This window comes from Salarias fasciatus, chromosome 13, assembly GCF_902148845.1.
Source record: "Salarias fasciatus chromosome 13, fSalaFa1.1, whole genome shotgun sequence".
NCBI lineage: Eukaryota > Metazoa > Chordata > Actinopteri > Blenniiformes > Blenniidae > Salarias > Salarias fasciatus.
In genome coordinates, this window is record NC_043757.1 from 22,602,284 (window position 1) to 22,630,115 (window position 27,832).

General features: G+C 43.7%; 1 protein-coding gene across 1 annotated transcript; it reads right to left on the reverse strand.

The window, feature by feature from the left end:
* Window positions 1-2,557: 2,557 nt before the first annotated feature.
* LOC115399517 (serine protease HTRA1A-like) lies at window positions 2,558-27,661 on the reverse strand. The gene is made up of 9 exons (XM_030106937.1): window positions 27,021-27,661; window positions 20,235-20,334; window positions 19,453-19,657; window positions 6,964-7,158; window positions 6,841-6,873; window positions 6,616-6,730; window positions 6,079-6,136; window positions 5,838-5,933; window positions 2,558-2,758 (listed from the first exon to the last, which is right to left on the reverse strand). The coding sequence occupies exons 1-9, from the start codon at window positions 27,484-27,486 to the stop codon at window positions 2,590-2,592; spliced, it is 1,437 nt and encodes a 478-aa protein (XP_029962797.1). The 5' UTR covers window positions 27,487-27,661; the 3' UTR covers window positions 2,558-2,589.
* Window positions 27,662-27,832: the final 171 nt, after the last annotated feature.

Sequence of the window (27,832 nt, forward strand, 5' to 3'; positions counted from 1 at the left end):
GCTATGTCAGCAGGTAGAAAAAAATGAGTGCTTGGATCTGTTTTCTTGTAAATTTAGGTAAATTATGCAACACCTTCTCAATTAGTAAAACTAGTACACAGTAATACTTGCATCTTGGGTTGCTCTTTCTAAGCAAACACCATTTCTAAGAGAACAATAGCACATTTTCAAACTGATCTACTTTATCTGCCGTATCAGTGAAATGTAATATCTCATACGAACGATAAAAATGTAATTCCATACAGCCTGATTCAATTGCTGTGCGCCCGCTAGCCTGTTTGTTCAAACACCAATAAAGTGTAAAGAGAGAGTCCATAGATCTCCGGCACTGGGACTTCGTTCTGAAGCACGGGGGGTGTCAAATGAATGACTAGTGCATTCTAAGCAGGCTGCATCTGCAGTGCAAAGTGCTCCCAACTGTATCAACACTGAAATGAACATTACTCAGCTCAGACACACCACAACATCTCCCACAAAGGATGGACGTCCTTCGTGGAAATGGCTGTCCTCGGTGCACAAACAGAAGGCCATTAATTTCCCATTGGAGTCATCTGAAAAAAGTTTTTAAAAAATGCATTTTCAGTTTTTATTTTCTTTTATGTTACCCAAAGGAAATTAATACCTCTGTACAGTGAGACATTTAGTCAAGCAGTGGGGTCAGAATGGCCACTCGGGGTTGTAATATTCTTACATCAACTGTCAGGTGGCAAAGTTTAAACATTTTCCTTTGCTTTTCAGATGTGTTGCAAATCACAGCCCATTAAATGACCAGAGCTTTTCTCACTTTATCATCTTAATGCCAGATTTTGTGCAAAATCTGACACACTCAGTCAGTGTTGCACTTACAATATGTTTCGTATTTATATGCATTTGGACCAGGAGAGAGACTGTCAGTCAGCATTAAGACCCAGAGGTGGTGAGGTAATGCGGCCATACCCTGCATGACTGATGGCTTGGAGTTCAGGATTTGGCAGTTTCACGACTTCATTAAGAGTTCGGTGTTCCACATGTGTTTTGTAATCTCTCTAAATGTTTTGTGGGCTTGGAACGATTGAGTCATGAACCCGCGTCTTCGCCAAGTGAACTCAAAACAAATAAATGACATTTTTAATGCAACATCTGCCTAACATGTTTGAATAGCTGATTGTCCCGGGGTGAGGGAGTGCAACACTGAGACAATGCCATAAGATGGCAGCAACACTTACAGTCATGCTTTAGAAAAAGAAAAAAGAAACAACCATATTCAGTAATGCAAACACACACAGCTATATTGCTGAATGTCCGTTGGATCCTTGAAATAACCCGTGACTGTGATACATGCTTGTGGTCTGCCTAACAACATGGGAAAGCACTTCTGTAATACAGCTTCCATGTGGTGTATGTGAGTGGAAAAACCAAAGAAAAAAAAATGGGGGAAGAATAAACATCCACTGGAGCCAATGGTCTGCAATTCAAGCACAAAAAACTAGGACATAAACCACGGAATGAGAAAATAATCTCCCCTGTCTTTCACTCTTCAGAAGCTGCTGTGTTACTCTCCCCTCACACTGCGCAGCATTGCAAATCTTAAGTCTGACCCACAATTTCTGAAACAATCACGGGTCTGGACGGGTTTTTAGTTGCAATTTTGACATGTTTGTAAGGACAAAGATCCATTTGTTTATTTTGAAGATGCTTTTGTAGTTTGCGGTGGTTTTTGTAGTTCCTATTTCATCATCTTCATCCAAAATGTATGTGGTGAACAGAAATGTTTACCATGGCATTTCAGGGTATTCATGTGAGCCTCACATCTGTGACCACTGCATTGTGGGTCGAATCTCAGCTTTGGCTCACACTGCAGAACTCAACAATCCCCTCAGACCACTATCGAGGCCGTAAGGAGGCAGTAAAATCAAATTTAAACCAGATCCCAATTGGTTTTATGTATGCATGAGCACAAAATGAATGAACTCTTCACACACATAAAGAAAATGATGCAACACCAGGCTGTGTGCAGTCCTCCTCAACATGTGACTCAAAGCTGACCGAAAGAGAGACAGGAGCAAAGAAAGACAGCCAAGATGTCGAATGTCAAAAAACATTCAGGTAAAACTTTTATTTTATTCTCAGTATATATCACATACTCAACACAAATCGTTCTACAGTACTTTAGAAAAAGGATTTTAGAAAACAATCCGACTTGCTCAGCGAACATTAAAATTCCCTAAAAATGCAGGACAAGGCCTGACTGAGCAAACGTTAAAAATAAAAAAGACATGAGATAAGAGGCGAGCAGAAGAAAACACGATGTCGATAAAAGTGTGACGCTTGTAAACAAACAGTAGTAGCATTAATAAAAGCATTGAAGACTAAAAGTGAGAATGCACACTGAAAACTAGAGTACAGCTTCTAGAGCATCTGAACCGTCGTTCCTCTCGAGGCAAAGCCAAAATTTTCCTGGGTGTGTGGCATCGCCGGCCTTCGGCCACACGGAGAGGGTGTGTGTCAGTAGAGCCCCTCCCCCATCCCCCCCCGCCCTCATCCATGTAAGGTCCACTGGTGATGAGTAAAACCTAGCTCCAGCTCCTGGGCTGTGTGATTTACCGGGGGTCAAGGGTCAATCACCACGGGAACGACGGTGAGGATGGCATCCTCATTGCCGCGGCGCACAACTACTCTCAAGGAGTCATCTCTCTTGATGGCGGCGCTGACATCGGTCGCCGATGAAATCCTCTGGCCGTTGATGGAGATGATGACGTCGTGCTCTTTGAGCCCGCCGCTGCAGGACAGAAAAGACAAGACATGACTGATGAGAGGAAAGCGTCTGTGTGGCTCTTAAGATTGATAACCTCAAGGTGAATGGACTCGCTTTATAGCAACTATTGTTACGGCGAGTCTCATTTGTCCGTTCTCACACACACTCAGACACCGTTGGGGTGACTGCATGCAAGCAAGCAATTTCTCAGGGATATTTTGACGCTATGGGGGAATCGGCCTCGCAATCTTGCAATCTGAGGAAGACTCCTGTAGTGGTTCATCAAAGCTTTAAGAAAATTATATGCAACATACGTTTTCTATTGAAAAGGGATAAAATACAGCTAAAATGGTTAAAGAAGATAAAATTGCTAAAATGGCTCAATCATTTGAAAAGGTGAAGAGGAAAGAAAAAAAGAGTGAATCAGCAAAAACAGTCGAAATAGCGAAAAAGGATGAAATGGCTAAACCCACGAGATGCACGAAAAATTGGTGAAAAAAAGGTGAAACAGTTTAAAAACTTGAATTCTATCTCCGACTCAAAACTGTACTTATAAAATAACTTCATAAAACCAACTTAAAAACCTTTTTTTACATAAAGCAAAAAAATAAAACAACTTTCTAAACATTATTATCCTTACTCTGAATGGTAAACATGCTGTACGATTATTCACGCAATCTTGATTTCATAGACTGTTGCAAACTAAGTCCTTTGGCCATACAGATTGTCATCTCCTTATAGCTTTTCCCTCAAGACAAATAAAGTGCTTCAGAGTGGAGGGCGGATGGGCTTCTGCAGCTATGAAAGTACGTGGGAGTTGGTGGTGATACAGACTAATGAGCAGCTCATCCTGTTGAACCAAGGGCTCAGAATGAGCGGCTGCTGCACATCATTCTATATCAGGACTTCCTGCTTGCTCTGCGCTGCATGAATGCAAAAATGCAACAAGGACGACAAAAGAAGCCCAATGCAGACGTGCAAGTGCACTGACGAGGTTTCTCCTTGTCGATATCCTCAAAACGAGACCAAAACTATTGATGAAATTAAATCAAATGCATGCGTTTGGCATAAAAAGACAGAGGCATCTTATGAAATTCTTGTGTTTCAATTATAAAGCAACCAGTGACTCACACTTTCGCCGCAGGAGACTCTGGAGTGAGTCATTACATTAAGGCTTCAAAAAATGTTTTCTATACCACAATTTCAGCAACATTTTAGGATATTTCATAACTTTTTTTGCTTTGAAAAACAACACCTTCACTAGAAATGAAAGCCTTTTCCTTCACGGTGGTGTGAATAATTAAAAACATGACAATGATCCATACTTTTGTCCCTGGGCACTTGGTCCTGCAGTGACATCTAAATTTGAGTTGGATTAAGTCAAGGTTACATAATGTTAGTTTTGGGGGGGGGGAAATGGACACTGTCAGCAGAAATTAATGCAAACTGCTTGTGACAATATGATGAAATCAGAGTTTCAATAGACAGGCTAGCAGATGTTTCGTATCAGAGCTTGGGTAAAATGACTAAATATTTTGATTTTATGACAATTTCTTACACAATGTAGGGTTCAACAGTAATTCCCTCTAGATGTAAATGGAGATTAAGATATAATGAAGTTGTACAAGTTCCTTGAAAATTAATTAATTGCAGCTGAAAAGAGGCGGAAGCATTGTGAGATGTCCTCGGCTCAATGCACAGCCTTTCTGAGTGAAACGTGCCTGTTCGCAGTGCATGTTTGGGTCCCAGACTTCAAATATCAGATGTTTGAGGTTAATCTGTGGCAATAAACTGTTCATAAGTGTGATTGTCTGTTTCTGAGTGTTTGCCCTGTGAGAGTGTACCCTACCTTCACCCGCAGTCAGCTTCCATTATACCTAAATTAGATAGAGCGATTTAAAAGATGGATAAGTGGGCCGGCGGATGAAGGCCTTGGCATTCTGCATTAAGTCGTTATGCTGTGCTTCGCTCAGGATTGTTTTCACACTGGTGAATACAATCGACCTCAATACAACATCTGCTTGAAGACTTTTAATGATGCTGCCATAATGATTCAATGATGGGCGTAGTGATATTTGAGTATCCATTCAGTTAAAACACGATGGCCAGATGCGAACCGCTAATGAAACAACAAACACTGAAAACCCCGCACATTATCGAAAGCGGACTCCTAAACACAGTTGCTTTAATCGCAGCCAGATGTAAACACAGAGACGCCACGCCTTCACTCCGCTACAGCATCCAGGAAACAGTTCGGTCCGTCCCCTCATTACACTCGGCCGCTGCAACACCTCACAGGCTGCACAAGCGAATGGAGGGCTGTGTGCAGCGGGGTCCAGCTTTCCCAGGGCTGTAAACAAAAACGGCGCCGAGCAAGGATCAAAGATGTGAACGTGCGACCCTGAAAAGTGAAAATATAAAAGGAGTCACCGAGAGGTTATTATGCAAAGAGCCGTGCGATTTAAAGCAGCGAGTAAAACCGTGACAAGGCCGCGGAGCTGCGACCGCTCTGGAGCGGCGGGCCGGGTGAGCCGGCGCAGGAAAACCACAGCGCAGCCAGCTACCTCCCTGCATGAGGCTGGGAGGAAATAGCTGACCTCAGCGTCTCCCGCCGCCCCTCTCTGCTGGAGCTGCGGCGGTGGCTGACTGGTGTGTGTGTGTGCGTATGTGTGCATGTGTGTGCGTGTGTTTGTGCGGTCGGGGGTGGGGTGGGGGGGGGGTATTTTAGCAGGCCAGGAACTCCAGGAACGCTGAAGTGAGCCATGAATCTACATCCTAGCAGGACAAGCTGCTTGCGTGTGTATGTGTGTGTGTGTATACACAGTTGAACCACAGAAATAAAGAGAGGAAATGAAATATATGCTCTTATTTGCATAGTGCGAGCGATGCGGAGGCCGTATGGAGAGTGGTGACGGTCTGGCGGGAATTAAACGCTCATGCACCGCACCGGGTGCCAAAGACAATATCCCGAAGCACCAAAAAGAGTCAAAGACGACTTCCATTTGCACTTCAGGGCAAGCCGTAAAGTTAAAATCAAGTTAATCTGCACAGACCCAAAGCTTTGGGAGCCACGTGGGAGTAATATGTGTAATATGTTCCTTACGTTGCAGCTGGTGTCTTTGCAATGACCTCCATAACATAAGCTCCCGAGGTGATGTCAGGAAAGTCACGGTGTCGAGTCTTCAGCTCTTTGGCCAGCCTGGCGGTGGGAAAACACGTTAAATAGCAGTCACATCGTTTTACCAGCAGAGCACAAAGACATGTTGCAATTATGTGTTTTTTTACAGCACAATAAAGAGTGCCATCTGAGGCGTTGTGGGGATCTAATTTTATTAGAAACTTACGCTGGAGTGAGAGTCATCATCCTCACACCAATATATTTCTTCTTTGCGTCCGTTCTCCCTGGAGGTGGACAACAGCACGAGACAATCGGTCACTCTTCCAGTGCCAGTGTGCCCGTTTACACATCTGCATGCTGCAACTTCTAAGTTTTTAAAGGTTTTCACACAGAAATCAATCTAGAAAATGAATTAGAAGACACACATAAAATACAAATTGTTCTAAAACGCTAAATGAGGCAAAGAGTGAAAACCAGTGAAACAAAAATAAGGCTTTTTTTTTTACGGTGTACTTTATTTGCAGCACCAAAATTTATTGGGTAATACTGGGCAGAGATTCACGGAACTGGGAGTGTGGTGAGTATAACTCATGCGAGCACACAGAGATGAAGAAATAACAACCGCAGCAATGGTATGTTGGATTTTATGCTCCTTTCCTGTAAATGCAATCCGGGCCCATGGGTTTTACTTCGTTCGCAGAGTCTCGAGGATTAGAAGCCATAAACCGAAAGTGTTACAGGTTGTATGAGTGAGTGTTCCTACCTCTGGACTGCCTGTCGTATGACTCGGCCAGAAACTCTCGGATCTTGTCTGAGGGAATGGCGAAAGAGATGCCAGCTGTCACCTTCAATGTGTTGATCCCAATCACTTCCCCGTCCTGAAAGAACCGACCTCAGCTCAGTGACTCAACTCTGCACTATTAGGTGGGTTTAACAAGTCACAGTATTGCAAAACTCTTCCTGCAACACTCCCAAAAAAATTCCTTACCAGATTGACTAATGGTCCTCCTGAGTTCCCGTACTGTAAGACAAAAAGATGCATTAGTGGTTATCAGTTTCTGGCGATAATAAAGTCAGTACGTAGTGAGATTATCAACACTGCTGTGTTTACGTTGATGATGGCGTCGGTCTGAATGTAGTCCATGTCAGAGTTGCGCAGGCCCAGCTCTCTGCCGCCTCGCTGGGTGGTGCTGACGATCCCCGTGGTGACGGTGTTCTGCAGGGAGAACGGGCTGCCGATCGCAACCACAAACTCCCCCGGCCTCAGGTCTGACGAACGGCCCAGCAGCAGCACCGGAAGCTTGGTCTGCAACACCAACACAAACCGTTTTTACTGTGTTTCTTTACTGCATGAGGATTAGTTTGCATGAATGTGAGGTTCACTGATTACCCTCAGTTGGCCAAAAGTGTCATTGTGATTGCTTTCTAATGTCCAGGTTGTTGGTTGTCCACTTTGGGAGCTTAAATTGTAATCCCAGGAGTAATCCCCAGAATGTTCAGTTTCAAATATACAATATGTAGATAATACACCCAAAAAATACCCTTCAAACTAACACAGCCTCTATCAGTTTCATTTTTCACTCGTGCACACACATTAAAATATAATGACAGATATGTAAATTATCAATAATACATGAGCATTGCCTTGTCAAAACATGCTGTGTAGTATTTAAGGCTGTCTTATGAATATAACCCACTTGATAAGAAAATACTGCCATGTTAAAACATTACAACAACAAAAACAAACCCTTAATGTCTGAATGAAGTTGAATAAATTAATAAAAACATCAAACAATAAATAAATAAGTGGTAAATGGGCTCATGTTTATGCAAAATGCATATTTTTGTATGCACATTGTACGATGTAAAAAAGTGTTTTGAGCAACTCAACAAGCAGAGCGCTCCGAGAAAATGAAAAGTGTTGTGCTGCTTTAACTGCAGTCCTTCTTCTGAGCTTTAAAGACTTCTCATGATTGTGTTTTACAAGTGGACAGTCAGAAAATAATTACAGCTAAACCACAAGTCTTCTGAGCACCACCCACTCACTGCTGCATGACGGTGCTCCCACGCAAAACAATCACTACTTTCCCACCGCAGGGCAAAGTAACATATAAGCCAAACGGCTCCGCTTCAGATACTAATAATCTACATCAAAAGCTTCATTGTGGAGCTGGAAGAGCAGCCCAGTCGAGAGGTTTTACCTAATGGCGAACGTATGCCAACAGACCACAGATGCTGGAAAACGGACTGATATACAGTAAATAATGAGTACTTTAGGCTCTGGTTAAGTCTGTTACACGGGGCAGTGGAAACCAGGCTTCTGAACGTTTGCTTCCCCAGACAGACACAGAAAGGATATATTTATCCATCCACGGTGACAGTTTCCCTCTCTGAATGAAATAATCTGTGCCCGGCAGTCCACGGTCGAGGCTCACCAACCGCAACATCACGTTGAGTCTGTCGCACACAGACTGCACCCAACGACCGGGCGGCACGCAAACGCAGTCCTCGAAAAAAAAAAAAAAAAAACAACAGACTTGTCCCAAAGTGTACCCACTCTGTGTCCATTTTGTTTATTCAAGGTTATAAATAGGAGCCGGAGGAGGCTTTAAGGTAACTGAGACAGCAGCATGAGTTGGCACACACGGACAAAGGGATACACGTGAAATGTGCACACTCGGGAAAATACTCCCACACAGCAGGCCGATCACAGATGATGTTATTTTCACCGTGAGTCACAGCATCCTGCGGTGCGTGCATGCCGGTGTGTTTGCACTGTAATGCAGACAACAATAAACAGATCGCAGACGACCCTCAGGCTCAGGGTCGGCGTGGTAAACTTTGCGGAAGATGATCTTGACCTCCGGGTTGAAGGTATTATTAGAAGACGACTAATATAGCGCGTGTTCGCACAGAGATACACAAACATGTACACAACAAACACAAATGTCTGAGGCCATATCCTCCATTCCTGCGGGTTCCTCTGGACATCGCATGGGTGTTAGAAAGTAAACATGGCCCATATGGACACACACAGGCCCAGAGAGGAGTGTGCACGCACCAGGCAACATGCATTTGATATGTGCAAACACGCACAAACAGACACCTGACACAGGACTAATGGTCTGTATAATCACCCCTGCTCCCCTTCTCCAGTCACACTGTATGTGAGATAAGAGTATAACCAGCTGGAGCGAGTGAAAGCGACACACACACACACACACACACACACGTACACACACTTGAGAGGGTGAGAGGACATCGGCTGGATGCAATTCACTGCCAAGACATTCAAGACTTGGCCACTGGTCCATCATCGCCATGGTGACGATAACATTTTGTGATACTGATAGAGTCATGGTGACAGACTATCAACAGAGGGAGCAGCTAGCCTCTTTATTACCGCTACAAATGTGATATTTTTGCTTAATATGAATAAATAAAGCCTACAGGAATCCTTCTACCCAGCCCATTCAGCCTTGCAGTACTAGTTTGCGCCAAAAGATATTGAATTGTGTCACTGAAAGAAGCTGAAGGAGGAATTGGTAACATAGGCTGCAGCTTTCAGCTACTAGACTGTTATTTTTAATGTGATAAGCAGGTAGACACCATTTACCGACTGGACACACTCATCCCAAAGACTCTGACAGCCGGGTGGAAGATAGACGCCTGCTAAAGTGAGCCAACACTCCCACCCAATGTAAAACAAGAGGCATGGCCTACAGTATATATCACATTACGGCCCTTTAATGTGAACATTGTTTTCAGTCCATTATTGAACTTGAATATTTTCATGCGGCAGTGTTTTCTTAATGTTCTAATTTTTTAATAACACACTGCATCCCTTATCAGCATATAAATAACTTCAAGCAAGTTAACAACACAATTTGCGTATCCGACAGCGCAACGTATGCAAAAGAAAAGCAAAAAGACAACAACAGAGATGAGCGAGAGGCCATGTGATCCGCGACCTTGAGACGAATGATTTAACTGAAAGTAAGCCAAGAAAGCGGAGCGAGAGCTCCAAGACATCTCTCTGTCCACAGGCTTTTAAAATAAAAATGTTTGAAGTCACTCCAAAAGAAGAGACAGTTGATAGAAACTTCTTTCAAAGGGCCTCTTCTACTTTCATGTTTGGGACACAATTCCGAGTGTATGTATTCTTCCTGGGTTTGAAAAACACAAGTTTTATCATATCTTTTTGAAGGATTCTTCTGTTTGCTTTTTGAACTCTCAGGTAAAAATTCTTATTTGTCCGTATTTCCCACTAAAATGTGGTCAATTCCTCAACGGGATGAAAGAGCTGCATGAACTTCAACGGCTTGCTGCTCGTCTCCATCTGACCCAGGTGTACACACGCCCGCGCAAAGTCGCACCGCATTCAGAGAAAAACACGAACACAGGCATCACATTTAGACGTTTGTCGATAAGAGGCCAGCGCCTAGGTGACGACGCAGACCCGATTCAGCGCCAGGAGACTCTCAAACGTTGTGACAGACCCCTCGCGCAAATATCACTTACTGATCGTTGCTAGTCAGCTGGAATGCCTCGTGGAAAATCGCTTTCACCGCCCGAGTCTGCCTCTCCTGACCGCCCAAGTGACTCACCATGCTATTTCAGACCGAGGTTACGAGGCACCGCCACTTCCCAAAAAGACAGTATAGCCACACTTAAAAGGAAGGAGGCAAGGTGAAAGGGGGGAACAACAAACACCGCAAGCCACGGGCCGCCGAGAGTCGGAGGATGTGAGACGGATGAGTCAATCTGAGTCTTGTTTGATATTAAGGTGATGCATGAAGCACACATGTATGACCCAAGAAATATTCTGGGTTCCCATCAGTTTGGAAACACACGCTAAAATACACATCATAACCACTGTGGAGTTTATTTTTTTCTAAAAAAGCCCTGATTCAATGTGGTTTATAAGCATCACATCTCTTTTCAGAAAATGAAAGGTTCCCGTTTGTTGGAGGCTCCGTCATTGACTCACATGATGATGCCGATTATGCTCACCGGCGTCACAAAGGAAGCTATGTTTTCCACGTTTCCGAGTGTTAAGATAAGCGAGAGAAATGAGGCATCAGACTGCGGGAGGGATTGTTGAACTGCTCTGTTTGTCTTCTCCAGCGGAGCAGTCGTGAGAGGCACGTGCCGAGGAGATTTCCATCTTCATCTCATGCCTCCCGCATGCGGACGGGACACATTTCCTCAACCAACGTGGTGAAAGGACAATAAGAGCAACAAGCTGGCAGAGCTGCAGCAGGAATTTATCATTGTTTAATGTTACAGCCGGCGTCGTTTGGAGCCTCGTTTAAAACCCATTACGCTAACTACCGTTTTATGACTAGACCAGGTGCAATTTTAACTCCAGTCAAGCTGGGATGGACCCAAGCTTAATAGTTTCTGAAGCACACGAGGACACACATGCCAACGCACCGAGAGAGGCGGGAGGCCGCTTGGGCGCGAACGCTCACAAACTGCGTAAATTAAAACCCCTCCACACCTGGAGCTGCTTAAGATATACAGCCAGGCCACTTCGACGTGCACACAGAATCCTGAGTCGGGTCAGAGCACGACCTGAACTGCAAAGAAGATCAACTGCAGTCACTTAAGATCTCCAGTTTCTCACGAGAAGACGACTTCAAAAAGACGCCTCGCTTCTCAGTCCCAAAATTCACGAGTGCGCAGAGGTGTAGGGTTTTACTGGTACAGTCTGAACCTGTGCATTCCAGGTTGTGTGAATGCAGATAAAAAAGAGGCATGAATCAGCATGCTGCGGCAGCGGTATAAGATCAAGTTATGGGATCAGAAGATCAGGCTGAAGGGGTGGGAAGAAAGGATGCTGAGAGTGTGTTTGTCTCCGGGCCTAAGTGCTTGTCTGGCTCAATGTACGCTTGTTTGTGCAAGTCTGGTAGTAAGGAAAAAAAAAAAAGGTACTTGGCTAAATACTCTATGATTTTAAACAACATGACACCAGTAGATGGTATTTAGCGTCATAATAACCACATAAAGTATTGAGCCTTCCTGGCATTGTAGGTGTCCAAGTCACACTGGGTAGAGCCGTATCCTTGCTGACATCAGTGCGGAAACCACTATGGGTTCCATATGTTGTTGTGAACGTTGTTTTGGCTTCTATAAGAGCAAACATATGTCTGTGAGAGTCGTGTGCATGAAAAGGGCTTTGAGGGCGTCTCACTTCTCTCAAGATGCCGCAAAACTTTGAAGTGCACAAATCATAATAATGAGAGAAGAAGAGGCCAAACGTCTTCATTTGCTAAACTTCCTGCAGCCTGCCACAGGATGTGGGTCATACTTTTGTTTATACGCTGCTCAGAGTGTCCACCGTGAGGCCGGGTGACCAAACCAAGCTTTGCTTTAAGTAATGTGACCCAGCACGGCTCCAGAGTGAACTTATTTATCCAAACCGTAAAAGTTTGGCACTGTACTGTTGAGTTTTATGAATTAATAATTTAGTTGTTTAGGTATGGATGCAGAAATGTCATTTGGAGGAATTACTTTATTATAGGACACATATTAAAGCGACACTAAGGAACTTTTCAACCTTAATAAAACATTATAATATCTTTTGTGATGATACATCGACTTACAACTAGTTGAATGAGCCCTCTGTCACGGCCTGAGGGCGTCAGTATTGCTTTCACTTGGACTAAGCAGCTGTGAGGAGGGTGGTAGGAACCCTGCACACTAAAAAACTCCAAATGTGCAGACTGCTTTACAGCATGGTCTCCGAGGAGGGAAAAGCGGTACAAAGACAAAGTTACGTTTACCAAAGTTAAACGTTTATTTTCAGCATCATGATATAACATTGTTTAGCCACCATTAGATTCATTTAGATTCATTACCTCGTCGTTATCCATCCTTCACACAGCCACTGGAAACAAATGAAGGCGAGTTCAGTCCAACAGCATGCCACCAGGAGCAGCATTTTACGACGCCATGTGCTAGTCCTCATGGGAACTGTAGTATTCGTTCAGGCAAAACACTACCGCTTTTGTCCACCGGCGCCGCCAAAATCAACGAAAACTGAAAGTTCCTTAGTGTCGCTTTAAAATACTTGAAAGTTTTTTTTTTCCACCATCCACTGACTGTTCTGAGGCTTTTTGAAGACTTTTTTTAACTTTTTAACAGGTATGCAAATCAACAACCATATGCCACTAATATATGATAAACATTTCTACTTGATTCCTGCAGAAGATTTCACAAATCTGTGGTATTAGCCAACACAGTATTATCCTCCAATATAGGCATGTTCTGCAGTTGTCATTAACAGTTCATTCACGGTTAGTTTTGAAGAAATTGAAGTGCAGATGATGCATATTTTTGAAAAGCTAATTTATTATTAGCTAAGAAAAACACATTAGTAGATCCACAAACCAACAATATTTTCATGCATCCATTCTTTTATTCAAGTCAAAATGTTTTTTTTTCATTCTGTCACAATTTGACTGTTGGTACTGTGATTAAGATGTAAATTGTTTTTTTTTTCTATTCCTCTTACATTGTTTTAAAGCATCAAGTGTGCTTTTAACCTTCAGCAAAACATTTTTTAATTCCTTATCACCACTATAGCTTCTCCGTTTGAAAAAAAAAAAACTTGTTTTGTGAGGATGTCTTCTGCTCTCAATGAGCTCTCTGTCAGCAGAGATAAAGACTGCAGTCTGCATCAGTAATTCTGATTTATATAAGTGTCTCTCACAGTTACACAGTCGTCTAGACTGTTCTTTATGCACTAGAGTAAGCTCAAAAGAACCACATACTTGTAGCCTTGTTTGCATATGTTGCGCTTTCATAAAGTACACACCCAGTGTGGAAAATGGCACTTGCATGAAATGAGAGAGTGGTTAATGAAAGGCACAACTGGCTGAGGGCTAAATGTGAATTTACTCTCAATAAAAATAAACATTTCCACACTTATTTTGTAAAAACTGTTCGATTTAATGCTTTGAGATATCTGCTTTTTTATAATACAATGAAGGTAAGTGAAATTTAATTCACGGTGCCTGAAGCATTAGGAAAGCACATTTGAAATATTGAAGTGAAGTTTATTTACAGTATGTTGATTTCACTTTAATATTCAGAGGAACCATTTTCATAAAGTTTCTTCCACGGAGAGTGGCTCCTTTATATGAGAGAAATGTAATGCTGCGAGGAATGACATTCACTGTGAGCGGAGATGGTTTCAGAGGAGGATCACGAATCAAGACAAACGATCTGCTGCCACTGCACTGACAAAGCATCTTCACTGGAGTATTCACAGAAAGTCTAATCAAGCTCCGAGTTTCCTCAACATACCAACAGTTGCTACATGTTTAAAAAGCTAAGGAAAAAAGTTTCATCTTACTGTACTTACCGTCTGACAACTGCTATGAATATTTGACAGTTTCCTCTTTTCTGACACCCGCTGCTTAAAGCCTAAGAAGGCAGAAGGAACCGTGGGGCTCTGCTCTCACAGTCTGCGATCATACAGTAAATCAAGTTCGGGTGAGATTTTGCCATTTGCTCTCCTGGTTGACAGCTTTACGGTCATGCCCTTGTTTCGTTTGGAGCGCTGCCATCATCTGTCATGTGCATCTCGAGAGAGACATCGCTGACAAGTAAAAAGCCCAAACAGTTTGGTCCAGGCTGCACCCTGTCTGACGGGCCTGGAAAAGCCAGAAAGTAGGCCAAGACAAAGTGGGACAAAACTGCAAGTGCGTGTGTCTGTGTGTGTATGTGTGTGTGTGTGTGTGTGTGTGTGTGTGCCTACTTTCTTTCAAGCATGGGAACCATTTTTGTTACAGTGACGAGGGATGAAGGAGAAAGGATGGGTCAGGAAGAGAGCAGGATGTGATTCATTTCCCCTCCGCCTGTCTCTGAAGGACGCCGTGCACACAGTGGCTTTCCACTGGAGCGTGCGCTCCATATTACTGCAGTGAGGAGCCTCAAACCCATCCATGTGTACGGACACACACACACACACACACACACCTGTACACTCATTTGAATAACTGATCAAAAATCTGTACTATTTGACTCTACACATCATCTCCACCAAGTGGGATGATGCCTGTTTATAACACATGCCTCCATGAGGGCAAAGTCTCCACTTTCCTCTCACACACACACACAGACAGACACACACAGACACACTCCAATTATAGCACAGACCTAAACCAAGCAAATTTCCCTGGGAGAATGGTTTCAGACTCTCAGTCCTAAGTGATGAGTAATACACACAGCGCCATAATGAAAGGGGACCATCAGGGAAACATGAGGTCGACACGCCAGCCACGATACTAAACTTGTAAACTTTATGTTGGGTTTATGCTAATGCCCCGTTAAGCGGTCCCGTCAGCTTTTGACCCACCTTATCTTTACACTCCTTTCTTTCCATTCTGTCATACATGATGGAAGATCCTCCACTCCACATTTACAGGAACATTTAAAGACAGACGTGAGGCTCTGAATACGTCAAGTCGTAACTTCGAAAGTTTAGGAGCAAGATGAGGTTAATAAAAGACGATTTGGACACTGTTACGGGTGAAGTGCTGGGAGTAGAGATACTTTCAAACTTTACATCAGCCCTGCTTGGACCAAAAACGGGCTTGATTTGCTTCATTGGGAGAAGGTAACACACCCAGCTACAGACGAGGATACGCGACACACTTCTTAATTTTCATGACAGCTATCTCATTGATTTTACTGAGCTAAGCATATGCTGAACTTTTTTCCATCAAAAAAAGAAACGAAAAGAAAAGAAAACTACAATGATCCCATAGCAGAGGTGATAGTTTAAAAAGTTGAGTAACCATGACATCATCCTCATTTTCTCCTGATTTCACACATACTATAGCAGCTCTGGATGAGAAAGTATGGAAGTTTGTCAAAAACACTCCAACTCGATGATTGTCAGCGTCTCTGCCAGGAAATGATTTAATTGACACGTCAAATCGCGTGCACAGTCCATTCTGGATGTTCGTCCAAGATGCTGAGACTTCATGCAAGTCCGAGAGTGTCAATATCTGTCGAGTTAAAATGAAGGGCTTTCTAAATCGTTCCACTTTCAAATCTGAGAAAGTCCTTCCAGGTAAAAGCAGCACATCCAGCAAGATGAGCTTTCTCTCTCTTCACTGTGCTGTTGCCACATCACACGGTGCGCTCATTAGTCTATTAGCTGACATAACCCTCCAGACATATGGATCCGTTTTCCAGGCCTTGACCGCACCATCCTCTGTTTTTCTGTCGCTTTTCCCTTTCTCCCCCCATACTCTCTCTACACAGGAACAAGTGAGCGCCGCTCTCTTTTCCCTTCCCCTCTGAAGTTCCAGCTGCTGGAGACAGACTAATGCGTTCCCCAGAGCTGAGGGGCAGACCGCAGCCCCGGGAGCGGACGGGACTCTGCTACCAATAAACTCCAATTTCACATCGAAAAAAAAACAAAAAAAAACAAAAAGAGGGAGAGAGAGAAGACAGCAGCGAGTCAGTACAGTGAGGGAAAAATCCAGCGTTCGGCTTTCTCGCTTGTAAACAATTGGACTGTTGTGCACTGTTTATCAATTATCTCTGGCAGGGCTCTGGAGGGCTGGTGGCTACAGCAATCACTATTTATTTAACTGAGCATCATGAGGTCCACAAAGACGTCAAGGATTCAGTGGAGGGACACCAGAAAATAAAAGAGATATTCATTACTGTTGTGGTGATTTCCTGACAAAAACTAAATCTGAAAGGTTCAAAGAGAGCAAAAAACGAGGTCAAATCAGCTACAGGCCAACAACAATCTAGTAATTTGTTCATTTGAGTGACCGTTTCTTCCCCTTTAAGCAAAAGGCAATCGATTACCAGTCAAAGGACGAGCTTATTTCCACCGCTTCCATTTGTTTAAGCTACTATTATTAGCATATCTCATCCACACTGAGCCTTCAATTAGTCCTTCTTCAGCAGATAGCGTTCAAAAAAAGTGAGTGAAAATTGCTTTCAGGTTTAAATTCAGCTTCGAAGAGCTTTGATTCTAAAATACTGTCTCGCCTTAATGATCCCGCTGTGAGGATGTTTTATCTGCAGTTACCCTCACATTATGAAGACGTCTGTGTTGACGGAGACTTTCTGGAGCCCTCAAGGACTCGACATCGCTCTGTTATCTACACCTCCGACAAACTGTGCTGGAGTAAAAGGATTAATGCTTTAACGTCAAGCGCGCTGCTATTACTCAGCAGCTACCGAAATTAAATATCCTGCAGCAAATAGTATCAGAAGGATATAATTACCCATTTAAATCTAAATCCAAAAGAAGAAGTGTGTCTGCTTGTCCTTCCTTCTCATTAGAACTCGGTGATCCTTTAATTTCCACATGTATTAACTCTCACTAGTGGTGAGAATCGCACACATGCTAACTACGCCACATTATCACACACAGCACTTCCAGCTCCGTCGTGTAGTCTTCCCAAAGCGACCGCAGACCGACTCATGACCTCCTTAACTTCGCACAATGACGGACGCACTAAATCAAAGAAGTATATCGCGGCGCTGAATGTGTTTCCTCCCAGCGCGTCACCCGAGACGCAGGTCGCGTTCATCTAATTACAGCTATCTGGCTTTATTACAGTCACCTGTTGTTTACCAGTCAGATGGAGAGAAATGCTCTGGATAAACCTCGGATGAAAGGCCGCGTGAGATTTCTGGAATGATTTCTGTCACAATGAAGTACACTTGTTTGTGACTTCACCATAGAAAATCAGCCACTGGTGACTTGACTCTAGACACGGAGCATGCAGGGTATACAGGACCCCTAATGAGGATCAGCCTGTCATCAACAGACGGAGCGGCACTTCTTCAAGGATGAGCAAACACAAAGCATCTGTCACTGCTCTTTTCTGCACCCTTTGCTCGCATTGTCGCGGGGACAAAACCTAAATGGTACAAGCTCTTCGGAACCGCGAGTCTTTGTAATGCACCTTGTGTTGCAAAGCCATGAACATCCTTTCAGCTATGTCACCCAGCCATGAGAGCGAGCTCCATAATGCACCCCGCTCCGCTGTGACTCGCAGTCAATAGGCCCTGGCTCCTCGCCACGCATTCCTCCACATGACTGGCTGTGATTAACGTGCAATGTAGAACCCTCCAGTCCAGCAGACAGACAAATAAACACCGGGGAGCAAAGGGATGCAGCGGAGAGCTGGGAAGAAGATGCAACAAAAAAATGCTCGCCTCGAGGATCAGCCCTGGCTTTCAGCTGGCCGCAGGTTTTCACCTGTTCATACCGGGCGATTGTCTCTGCAAGACTTCTCAGGACTGGAGTTGCTTAATATCTGTCAGATGTTTTGGCAGCTTGTTGTCTGAACACCAACAGGATCTGGAGACTGACTGCCAGCCAGCTGTCTCTTTAAGACCCATCTGGTCGCACCTGCAGTCTCGTTTTACTCGCACTCTGGATAATCTGCGAGATTGAGAACAATTTTCATGCCAGACTTAAATCCCTCAACCCTCAACTTTCACAACAACAGTTTTACAGGAGTATTTTTTTTTTCCAGTGCAACACTGATTTGATGTTGTTGCACTGACTTGGAGTATATTTGGCAGTTGTTTTTTAAATTACATTTAATTTGAAAATCTTTGGATAAACACACAATTATGAGTCTGTATCCTGTGTAGCGTTTATGATACAAACTGTTGAGGTGAATTAGTTTGTAGAATTCTGATGACCAACACTGTTTTATCCAACTGTTTAGGGAAAGTTTCTTGACTTCCATTAGAATTTATTGCTGTAATGAGTAAAAGTAACCTGGTTCATGTTAAGGAGCCAAAAACAGCAACATGATTTTACTGTGCGGGAGGCCAGCTTGTATAGCTTTGACAAAACCAATCACTTCTGGTAGTGTGTATTATTTGAAGCTTTCCACTCCTTAAAATACTTGAACTTGAAAAACTCAATCCTGCAGATTGTTACTGACATTTTTTTCTCAAGGATTAAAAATGTATGAAAATGTTTGGTCCGAATCTCATACAAGCACCATCGACTATCTGATCATGTTTAGAGAGACTGGCAACGACTCTCAATCATCAGCCTCAAAGAAATATGAGGAAATGTGAAAGTACCCAAATGCATCCACTTGTGTGATAAAGGGATAAAATAATTGGGAAACATTTTGGAAAGTACTTCTTCGGTCAAAACATATGAAGATGTTTTTTGTTGGCTTACTAACTATGGGGATGAAGACAGGATGCAATTAGCTTAGATGTCCATAAAGGCTGAAAACAGCAAGTCTTGCTTCATCTCAGTGGCTTCATCTTCACTCAGACATGTAAGATTAACTGTTAGTGGTGCAAACAAAGACTTGCATGTTCTTGTAATTTCCTGGCAAACAGAGACTTAATGAAAGGAGTTTTTGTGCTAAGACCAAGCACATGAACTGCTGTAGCACTATGTTTATATAGATGGAAGAATGGTATTGATCTTCTTGTCTCGCTGTTGGAGAGAAAGAGAATCAGTTTCTGAAACAACTGTCTGAGAGAAATACTAAAAAAGACTGAATGTAGTCAAGTTTAAGGCACGGCTCCATTAACAGTGTTCCCTCAATGTTTCCTTTAAACTGCACACACTGACCGGCGCTTCGATCTTGATGAGGGCGATGTCCGACTTCTCGTCCACGTCTTTGATCTTGGCGTCGTACGAGGCGCCGCTCTTCAGCTCCACTTTCACTCTGTGTTTGTTGGCCACCACGTGCGCGTTGGTCACGATCTGGCCGTCCTCCGACACGACAAACCCAGAGCCGCTGGCAACCGCCACCTCCCGCTTGGAATAGGTCATCCTGTGACGGGAAAGGAGAGGATAGTGGGGGCGCGAGGGGATTAGAGTGCTGCAATTATGCCCTCTTCTACGACAACAAGTGTCTCATTTTAGAAAAGCAAACAAACCAAAGCATGATGTAACTGTTGTGTACATCTCGAGTGTGAAGCATGAGAGCCTTCATGCAAGTTACGAGGGGAGAGGTAAGCATGTGAAGAGCGAGCGTTCGAAGATGAGTTGGAAAGATTAAAATCAGAGACAGATCTGAGGGGAGCAAAGAGGGGAAGAGTGTGAGACAGAAAGGTGGATATCAGACGAGCGAGCAGGCATGCAGAGAGCCGCTTTACAAGCCGCTGCGACAGACAGAGCCGAGAGACGGGCCAGGTGAGGAAACGGCGTGTCGAAAAATGACAAGAGCAAAGATAAAAGAGCATAAAAAGCTTGTGAGACGATGAAAAGGGAAGATGTCGAAAGATTAAAGTGGGGAGTAAGGTGCCATACAAACGACCATGGTCTGGTTAAACACACAGGTGGGCTGTAAATTCAAGCCCCCGCTTCACACACAAACACACACACAAACACACACACGCAGCTCGTACTTGCGGAAAAGTTCAATGTGAACTACAGACGGGGCAATTTTCTCCACCACGTCGGCGATGAAGTTGTATTTGTGCCTCGGGCTGTCTGGGTTGTCCTGCGCTGAAAAAAAGAAAAGAAAAGAAAAGAAAAAAAAAAGCAAGGGTGTAAGGATGTGAGAGAGTAAAACATGACTCACAAACACAGACACGCACGCGTACACATGCACAAGCGTGTCGGACGAGCAAAACCAAACAAAAGATGTTCAGAAATACTACGTGATGTAAGAACTCTGTGAGAATAGAAAAACCAGCAAATTAAACTCCCTTTCGTCATAACAGAAGGTGGAAAAGGAAAGATGACAGCTCCTCTGTGGCTTGGCTGTCTCGTTCAGGTCTGACACACACACACACACACACACACACACACATACACACACACACACAGTCATTATCAAACTCCACATTTAAATAAATACTGCCCTTTGCCCTTATTTCACCCCATGCTCGAGGGTATAAACAGACTCCGAGATGTTTAACCATCGGCAGATCAATCAAGCATAATAACGTTAAAGTCACATGTGTGAGGATTGCCAAATTCAGTGAATCACCCATCCAGGATTGGACAAGTCAGGAAACGCTGACTGATTCACCTGGCAATTAAGACGTGCCCAGATGACAATTTAGCACCAAAGCTGTGAATCAAAGTTCTTCCCCTCTGGGCTCTTGCTTGAACAAACTCCTACTTTGCCACGTACCTTTGACTTTTCTGTCTCACAGGGGCAATTTTCAGTCTCTACTTTAGCCCGAAGACAGAACTTGTGAAAGTCAAAGGCGGCCGTAAGCCCTGGGATATCGTTGATTGCAGAAAAGAGAGAAGGAATGAGAAGGAGACTTTCCACCTGAGGTGCTGTTAAACTCACACAAGCATCGAATGAGGACCATGTTTCTATGTCGAATACCTCTAAAAGGTATCGTACGAAAACGTTCATCCCACAGGAGGAGGGTGCATCAAATCATGTCATTCGATCTGATAGTTCGCAAGACGTTTTGCTGAAAAAATAAACATCCAAGAAGAAAGTAAAGGCGCCACAGCAGTAAGCCGGAGAGAATGAATGTTTGTACAAAGTTTAATGATTTTCCATCTAATAGTTTATGACATATTTTAGGTTTTAGTGGGGAATCGATAGCTAAAATACAGGCTGGCCATAACCTGATAAAGCCATTTTCCAATTTGATTTAACTAGAGCGTACCCTTTCTCGGCTGCTTGATTCGCTCCGTCGTACAAATCCCAGCATGAGAGTTGGATGTTTGAATGCTGGTACATGAAATCAAGCTATAAAAAAATATGTGGAGAACATGGCAGTCATTTCCCCTGTGCAAACACTCGGGGATAGTTAATAGTCTGCTCCTGTAAGATTACAGTAAGAAGAGACAACCTGTGTTGTTTCTGGAGCATCGATTCGTGCTCACTTCCACTTTATTACGTTCTGACGAGCAAAGCCCTCCTCGCAGACGTGAAAATTTACAATCACCAACTCGGGGCAAAAATGATGATGGTAGACTTATAGGCCCGGTGGTGACAATCCGACACAGTTGGGAAATCGTGAATCAGACGTTGTGTGACTTCTGAGAGACCAGCCAAGCTATAGATTCCTGATTTATATACTAAGAAAGATTACTTTACTGCCTAGTTCGGCTTTTAAAAAAACATTGCGGTTATCAAATACATCTGACTTATGGGCCAAACTAAAAAACTGAAGTTTTCACCTTCAATGCCAATTACTGACATACTAATTCATCCTTTACTGTACAGCACAGATTAGAGGAGAACAAGTAAAGATTTAAATGTCTCTAATCCGTCTCCTGAATTACAGGTAAACTCGAAGCCACATCTCAGTATGCTGGAATAAATACATATTTAAATGTGTATAAACAGGGCAGGAAAACGGAAGAAGCCTCAGATCATGAGGTCGGTTTCTAGATGATTCGAGCACAAGTAAACAAGAAAAAAGGAATAAACACATTTAATCAATTTGCCTCCAGCAAAGGAACTTGCACTCAGGCACTTCATTGAACTGCTGGACTGTGAAGCACGAAGCTCGACTGACTTCAGAAGGTTCAACTCTGCCAATACTTCAAGGAAAAGCAAACAAAGGGAACTTCTATTTATATTTAAGGCCATAATGGCACTGAAAACTTTTCCAGTCACAACCACACACAAGTTGCAGCTTGTGTAGTAGATCAGCTCTCGGGCTTTAAGTGTTTTGACCAGAGATATCGACAAAGGCTATTTTGGGCAAGAAAACATCATTTGTTTTCCAGATAACTGAGCACCCTTTAAAAGCAGCCAATAAAACGGAACAGAACCCAAAGCATGAAACGAATGCGAAATCTGTGAAACCGCTCCTTTTCAACCTGTTGCATTTCAGAACATAAAAGAGCAAATATCGGGTTGAAAATGAAGCACCACTTCATCAGTTTGACTGCATAACAATGTCAGCAAGATAAAGACAAAAGCAACACTCTTTGAAAGTCATTTGAACAGTTGGATCGAATCTACAAAAAGATCTGAACTGTCATATTCTTGTACATATATTTTTTTCTTCAGAAGGAGTAGAGGACCAAGAACTGAGCCCTGAGGGACACCACAAGAATGATACTCATACAGAGACCAAGAATCTTATTCAGAGACTGAAAAACCACGTCAGCATAATGAATAATATTAAATCTAATCTTTAGACCATAGTGCTCAGTAGTATAATTATTATTCAGGAAAAACAAAAAACATCTACTTGTAGTACACAAAGTCTACTAATGTGTACAGTAATAGTAGTTTCTAACCTACACAGCAGCAAATTAATGCTGGAAAAATGAGTCCAATAAAAAGTAAATGTGGAGTTTTGCAGACTCAGCCAAAGATAACAAAATTTTAATAACAACATGGTGACTTATGAAGAGGAAAGAATTAGCTAGCGGTGCCCCGATTCACTCGCATGGAAGGCACTGGGAATCGCATTCATTCCAAATGAAAGCGCACACTAAAATTAAGCATCCGTTAACAATGATCAGATGTCCAAATGATTGCTCCTGGAGTTAGTCCAAGAGTTTAATGGTGAGGGGAGAAAACCATCCAAATACAACAACTTTAAAAAGACAGTTCGTTAAAAAGTGGACTCTTTTTTTCTCACAATATCTTTCAAGCGCACATAAACTCCCAGTCCCCGTGCCATATCCCCCTTTCCCCTCCCTATTCATCACATTGACTTTAACCACAAGGGTCCCCACTCAAATCGCAGCTCCTTTTCTTCTTCACTTTTCCCATACATGGTACTTGCTGTTTTACTGGCGCCTGAGGACGGAAGCAACTTTTTTCCCTTAAAGGAAAAAGCTTAAGATATGAAAAAAGTAGATGCGATGCTGTGTATCCCTCCCTCTGCATCTCTGGGCACAGGGAGTCCCTCTAGAGCGGCGCCTTCAGAAGAAATAAATCTTTTAATGATTCTTCACTATGGCCAGCATAAAGAAATGAGGTGACTGGGCGGAAGAAAAAGACAAATAAAATGCAAATCCAGGTGTTTTTCTTTTTTCTTTTTTTTTTTTTTCTTTATTCTTCACTGGCCTGAGGGAGGAAGCTAAACTTCTCAGGTTTTGCAAAGCTTGGAGAGTCAAGGCAAGCACTGGGTCTTACGAAATAATTTCCAATAGGTCATGTTGGCCGGGCACACACTCGTCACTAAAACATATGCATGAATCTGTTGGTTCTGATGAGGCTGTGTTTTTTTCTTTTCCACAGTTACAAAGACATTAGAAGTGATCTGCATGCGTTTATGATAATTCAGAGAATGACTGGCAACACTTCAGGGTAATCAGAGTGCAAGTTGGAAGTAACTAATTTTTTCGGCACAAATTTGAAACACTTTTTGCAATGCAATAATGCAACTACGACATCGGCAGAAAGACAGAGCTTCATTTAAGTTTTATTGTTTGTTTGTTTGGGAGTTCAGCAAATATTAAATTCCAGTTATTACAATACAACTGTTTCAAGGGATGACACAAAAGTAAGAAACATAAAGTACAAGATGCTTTAAGAAGTCAAAGAGTCTTCTTTCTTACTGTTGTCATTTGGGAAAGTCAGTGTGAAAGGAAAACTTTTGTTGAGCAGGAAGAAAAAAATTGAAGAAGCCAGAGAATTCCAGTCATCATGAACAGGAAAGAGAACAAATGAGGAAAACAGACAGGCAGACACTCGGAAAACAGCAGCGGAGACAGAGTGATAGATCGACACCCGGAATGTCAGAGACACGTGCATCGAGGTGATGTTTTAATATTATGAAAGGCCGAGACAAGTTGAGGAAGAATGTGCACACTCAGCGAATATCATGAGGCGGAGTCACCGAGTCCACTCTGCTACATCGCCTTGTAATGTAATAAGAGCTGCACAGTCGATCGCCTGCTACAGGCCGGAGTGGCTTTTCAGCTAGATTGGAATCGAAGCAATTTATCAAGTCCTGCAGGGGAGCAACTCTGTCACTGTTATTCGTCTAAATCCAACTCTTAGAAAATTACCTTCTCTTAAAAGCATCTATATTTATCTCTCATTTGAAAGTCATTCTGGGAGTGCGGGCAGCCTGTTAAATGGAACACATGCAAATTTGGAGCCTGGCAATCTGATTCATCCCACAACAGTCTCTTCATCATCTCTCCTGTATCAGAACGAACAAAAAAAAAAAAAAAAACATTCTCAACAAATATCATGGCAACACTTTGACCTACTTTCCTTTGCCAAATCAAATTACTGGCATAATCAGCATCTTTACTGTGCAGACGCAAAATGACCTCATGCAAAGTGTACATGTGTTTTCTTAACAAGGGGCCAGGTTGAAGGGAGGGTCAGGGGGTTTGAGTTTCATCTCACTGTCGACTCCTGAAGCAATCAGCGGCTCTCGTTTATTTATCGTGGAGAGATCCTGCAGACATCAGCCTGTGCAGGACAAAAAAAGGGACACGTCTTCCTGCAGCTATGGAGATTTTCAGCAGGCGCCTCGGAAAATCGATCGTGTTCACCGCAGTCTCGCTCGCCGTCAGACGTGTGAATGACTTAACCGGTAAAGTTGCTTACATGACTGACAAACAAATGTGGCAAAGCAGTCTGCCCCACACTTTCTGTCGCACATGTAAACCGTCCCTCAAATAATAATGGGTTCTAATTTTGTGTTTTTCCCTCGTGTCTCCAGCCTGTTTTAAACTGTCTTCACCAGAGGACGAGCTGTGGCTTTGAATCGGAGCCAGGAATTCCTCCATGTTGCTGTTTCGTGTGATTTATGGGCAACAACAGAAACACAGAGCAGCAGAGAGACACCGAGAGAGGAAGGAGCCGAGGGGTCGGTGGCAGGAGGTGGGTGGGTGGGCGTCGGTGGGGGGGGGTCCAGTAAGTTTCCGAGCCTTGAGGTAAATTATAGCTCTTTGAGGTAACAGGTGCTGGAGCTCTTCATTTTAGGAGTGTTTAGGTGCACATGTGCAGACGGACAGATGTAAAAGACGTGGAAAGCCGAGGAAGGAGGCGATGCCTTTACCACCTGCAGCCTCACCAGTTTAAAGCCGACACTTTGCTTGACGCTTCGTGTCGGACACAAACGCACAGCGTTCATGATGATGACGACTGCATCAGCGGTGAAAACGTACAGAATGTGCTCAACGGGGCTGAGCTGTCCAGCCTGGAGACTGATGTCTGTTTATAATCCAAACACCTCGATTGGGGTGAAATACTTGTCAAATGAGATGCTGAACATGTACAGGTCCACACTGAAACACTCACACACACGCCAATAAACATCCCAAAAATACTATTTCATATCAGGCTGCACTTATCTGGCTTTGGAAATTCCTTTCTTTCCAGCTAATGCAGATTTGCCTGGCGTTCACTTCATTATATCAAACAATCTTGCAGATTAGCGCCATGCGGCTGCTGGGTAGGCACGCCAGGCAAAGTCCGACAGCTCACACCCCAGCTTTACATCAGGGGGGAAACTCATGACTTCATTCAGTCAGGCGAAAATAAAAACTGTTCTTTGAGCAAATCTAATTGTAATGCAGGAACAAGAGGGGAAACCCACTTGAATGGGGTCTCTTGTTGTCCCGAACACATGGGGATTGTGCGCCACTGAACTCATCTGTGTCAACTCCGAGCCACAAGTGTGAGGATGGAAGGGTCACGGTCAGAGGAAAGTCAAGGGAAATTGGGGTGAAGCAGACTTTCTACCTGAGCTGGTTTCATTTGTAAAGGTGTCCCGACTGTTTCACTACTGTTTGAGTCAAAACTGTGTCTGGAATATTGTGGGACTTGGTAAGGGAATTAAATGAGGGTTATGTTGGATGAATAAAGACTGGAATGAGTAGTTTAGAATTTTGCATCTATACTTAGTGAAGTCTGAAAGGAAACAGGACTTCACCTCTCACCTCTCAGGCTTCATCAGGACTGAGAACCCAGTATTTATACAAAGTTCCGGTTCCAGTATTGGACTCTCAGATTATTGAAAACTGACCAGGATTCATCCGTTTCAACCAGAGTCCAATATTTATACTGCAGAATAGAATAGCAGGTCAACAATGAACTGCCAGACTTTCCTGAAACTGATGAAGACTTTCAGATGAGAGGAAAAATCTTCTTTTCAAACTTTAACACTGGAAATGTGTTTTCATACGACTTTTCATCCAGTCAACAAAAATCTCTCCTATCCAAACAACATCTCACTTATTTTCCAGGTGTGGCTGGACATTTATCTCGAACCAAACAAGCAGAGCGTTACCTTGCCCGCAGGCTCCGCGCTGAATGAAGAGAACAGGTGGCTGCTGCAGCTTTTGCGCACGGCGGCTGACCCGCTTCAGCTCGCAGATGTTCCGGTAGGACACCCCGTCGCTTCCGCACACCGGCTCGGTGGCTTTGCACACGCAGATCCCGCTCTTGCCTCTCCTCCTCACGGTGGCGGAGTATCCCACCCCGCCGGAGACGGAGCACTCCAGCCCCTCCGCGCACACCGGGTCCCCGAGCTTCCCGCCGCCGCTGCTGCACGCCTCGCCCTCCCCGGACGCGCACACCGGGCAGCAGTTGCACGCATCCAGGGCTTGTCCGGACAGGCAGGTCGCCGGGAGCCGCGGACACATTGTTTTGTCGCAGCGAGAGGGACATCCGACAACATACCGACCGGAGATCTGCGCGTCTCCCGGCACGGACGCGACAGCGACAATTACGCACAGCAGCAGCGAAGAAAACATGATCAAAACTACAAGAAAAAAAGAAGGTCAAGTTACAGAGGAGTTGTTAAAAGTTTGCTCTCGGCTTTCAGTGTTACGGGATGAGAGAGCTCAGTGCTGGAGGGGGGGAAGTCATTCCAGCTGGAGAGGCATTTAACTGAAACTCCGCTGCGCAACCAATTACGCGCCTTTACGTTTTCCCCTGGCAGGACATCACAGAGGAAGCACGCACTCCGGACAATCACAACAAGCCCGCTGATTGGTGCCTCCAAGTGACGTGAGGGACGGAACACTGTGGATGTGCCTCCTCAAACTTCACTTCACTCTGGAAACATGTATTGTGCACTCCAAAGTTACCAGTAACCAG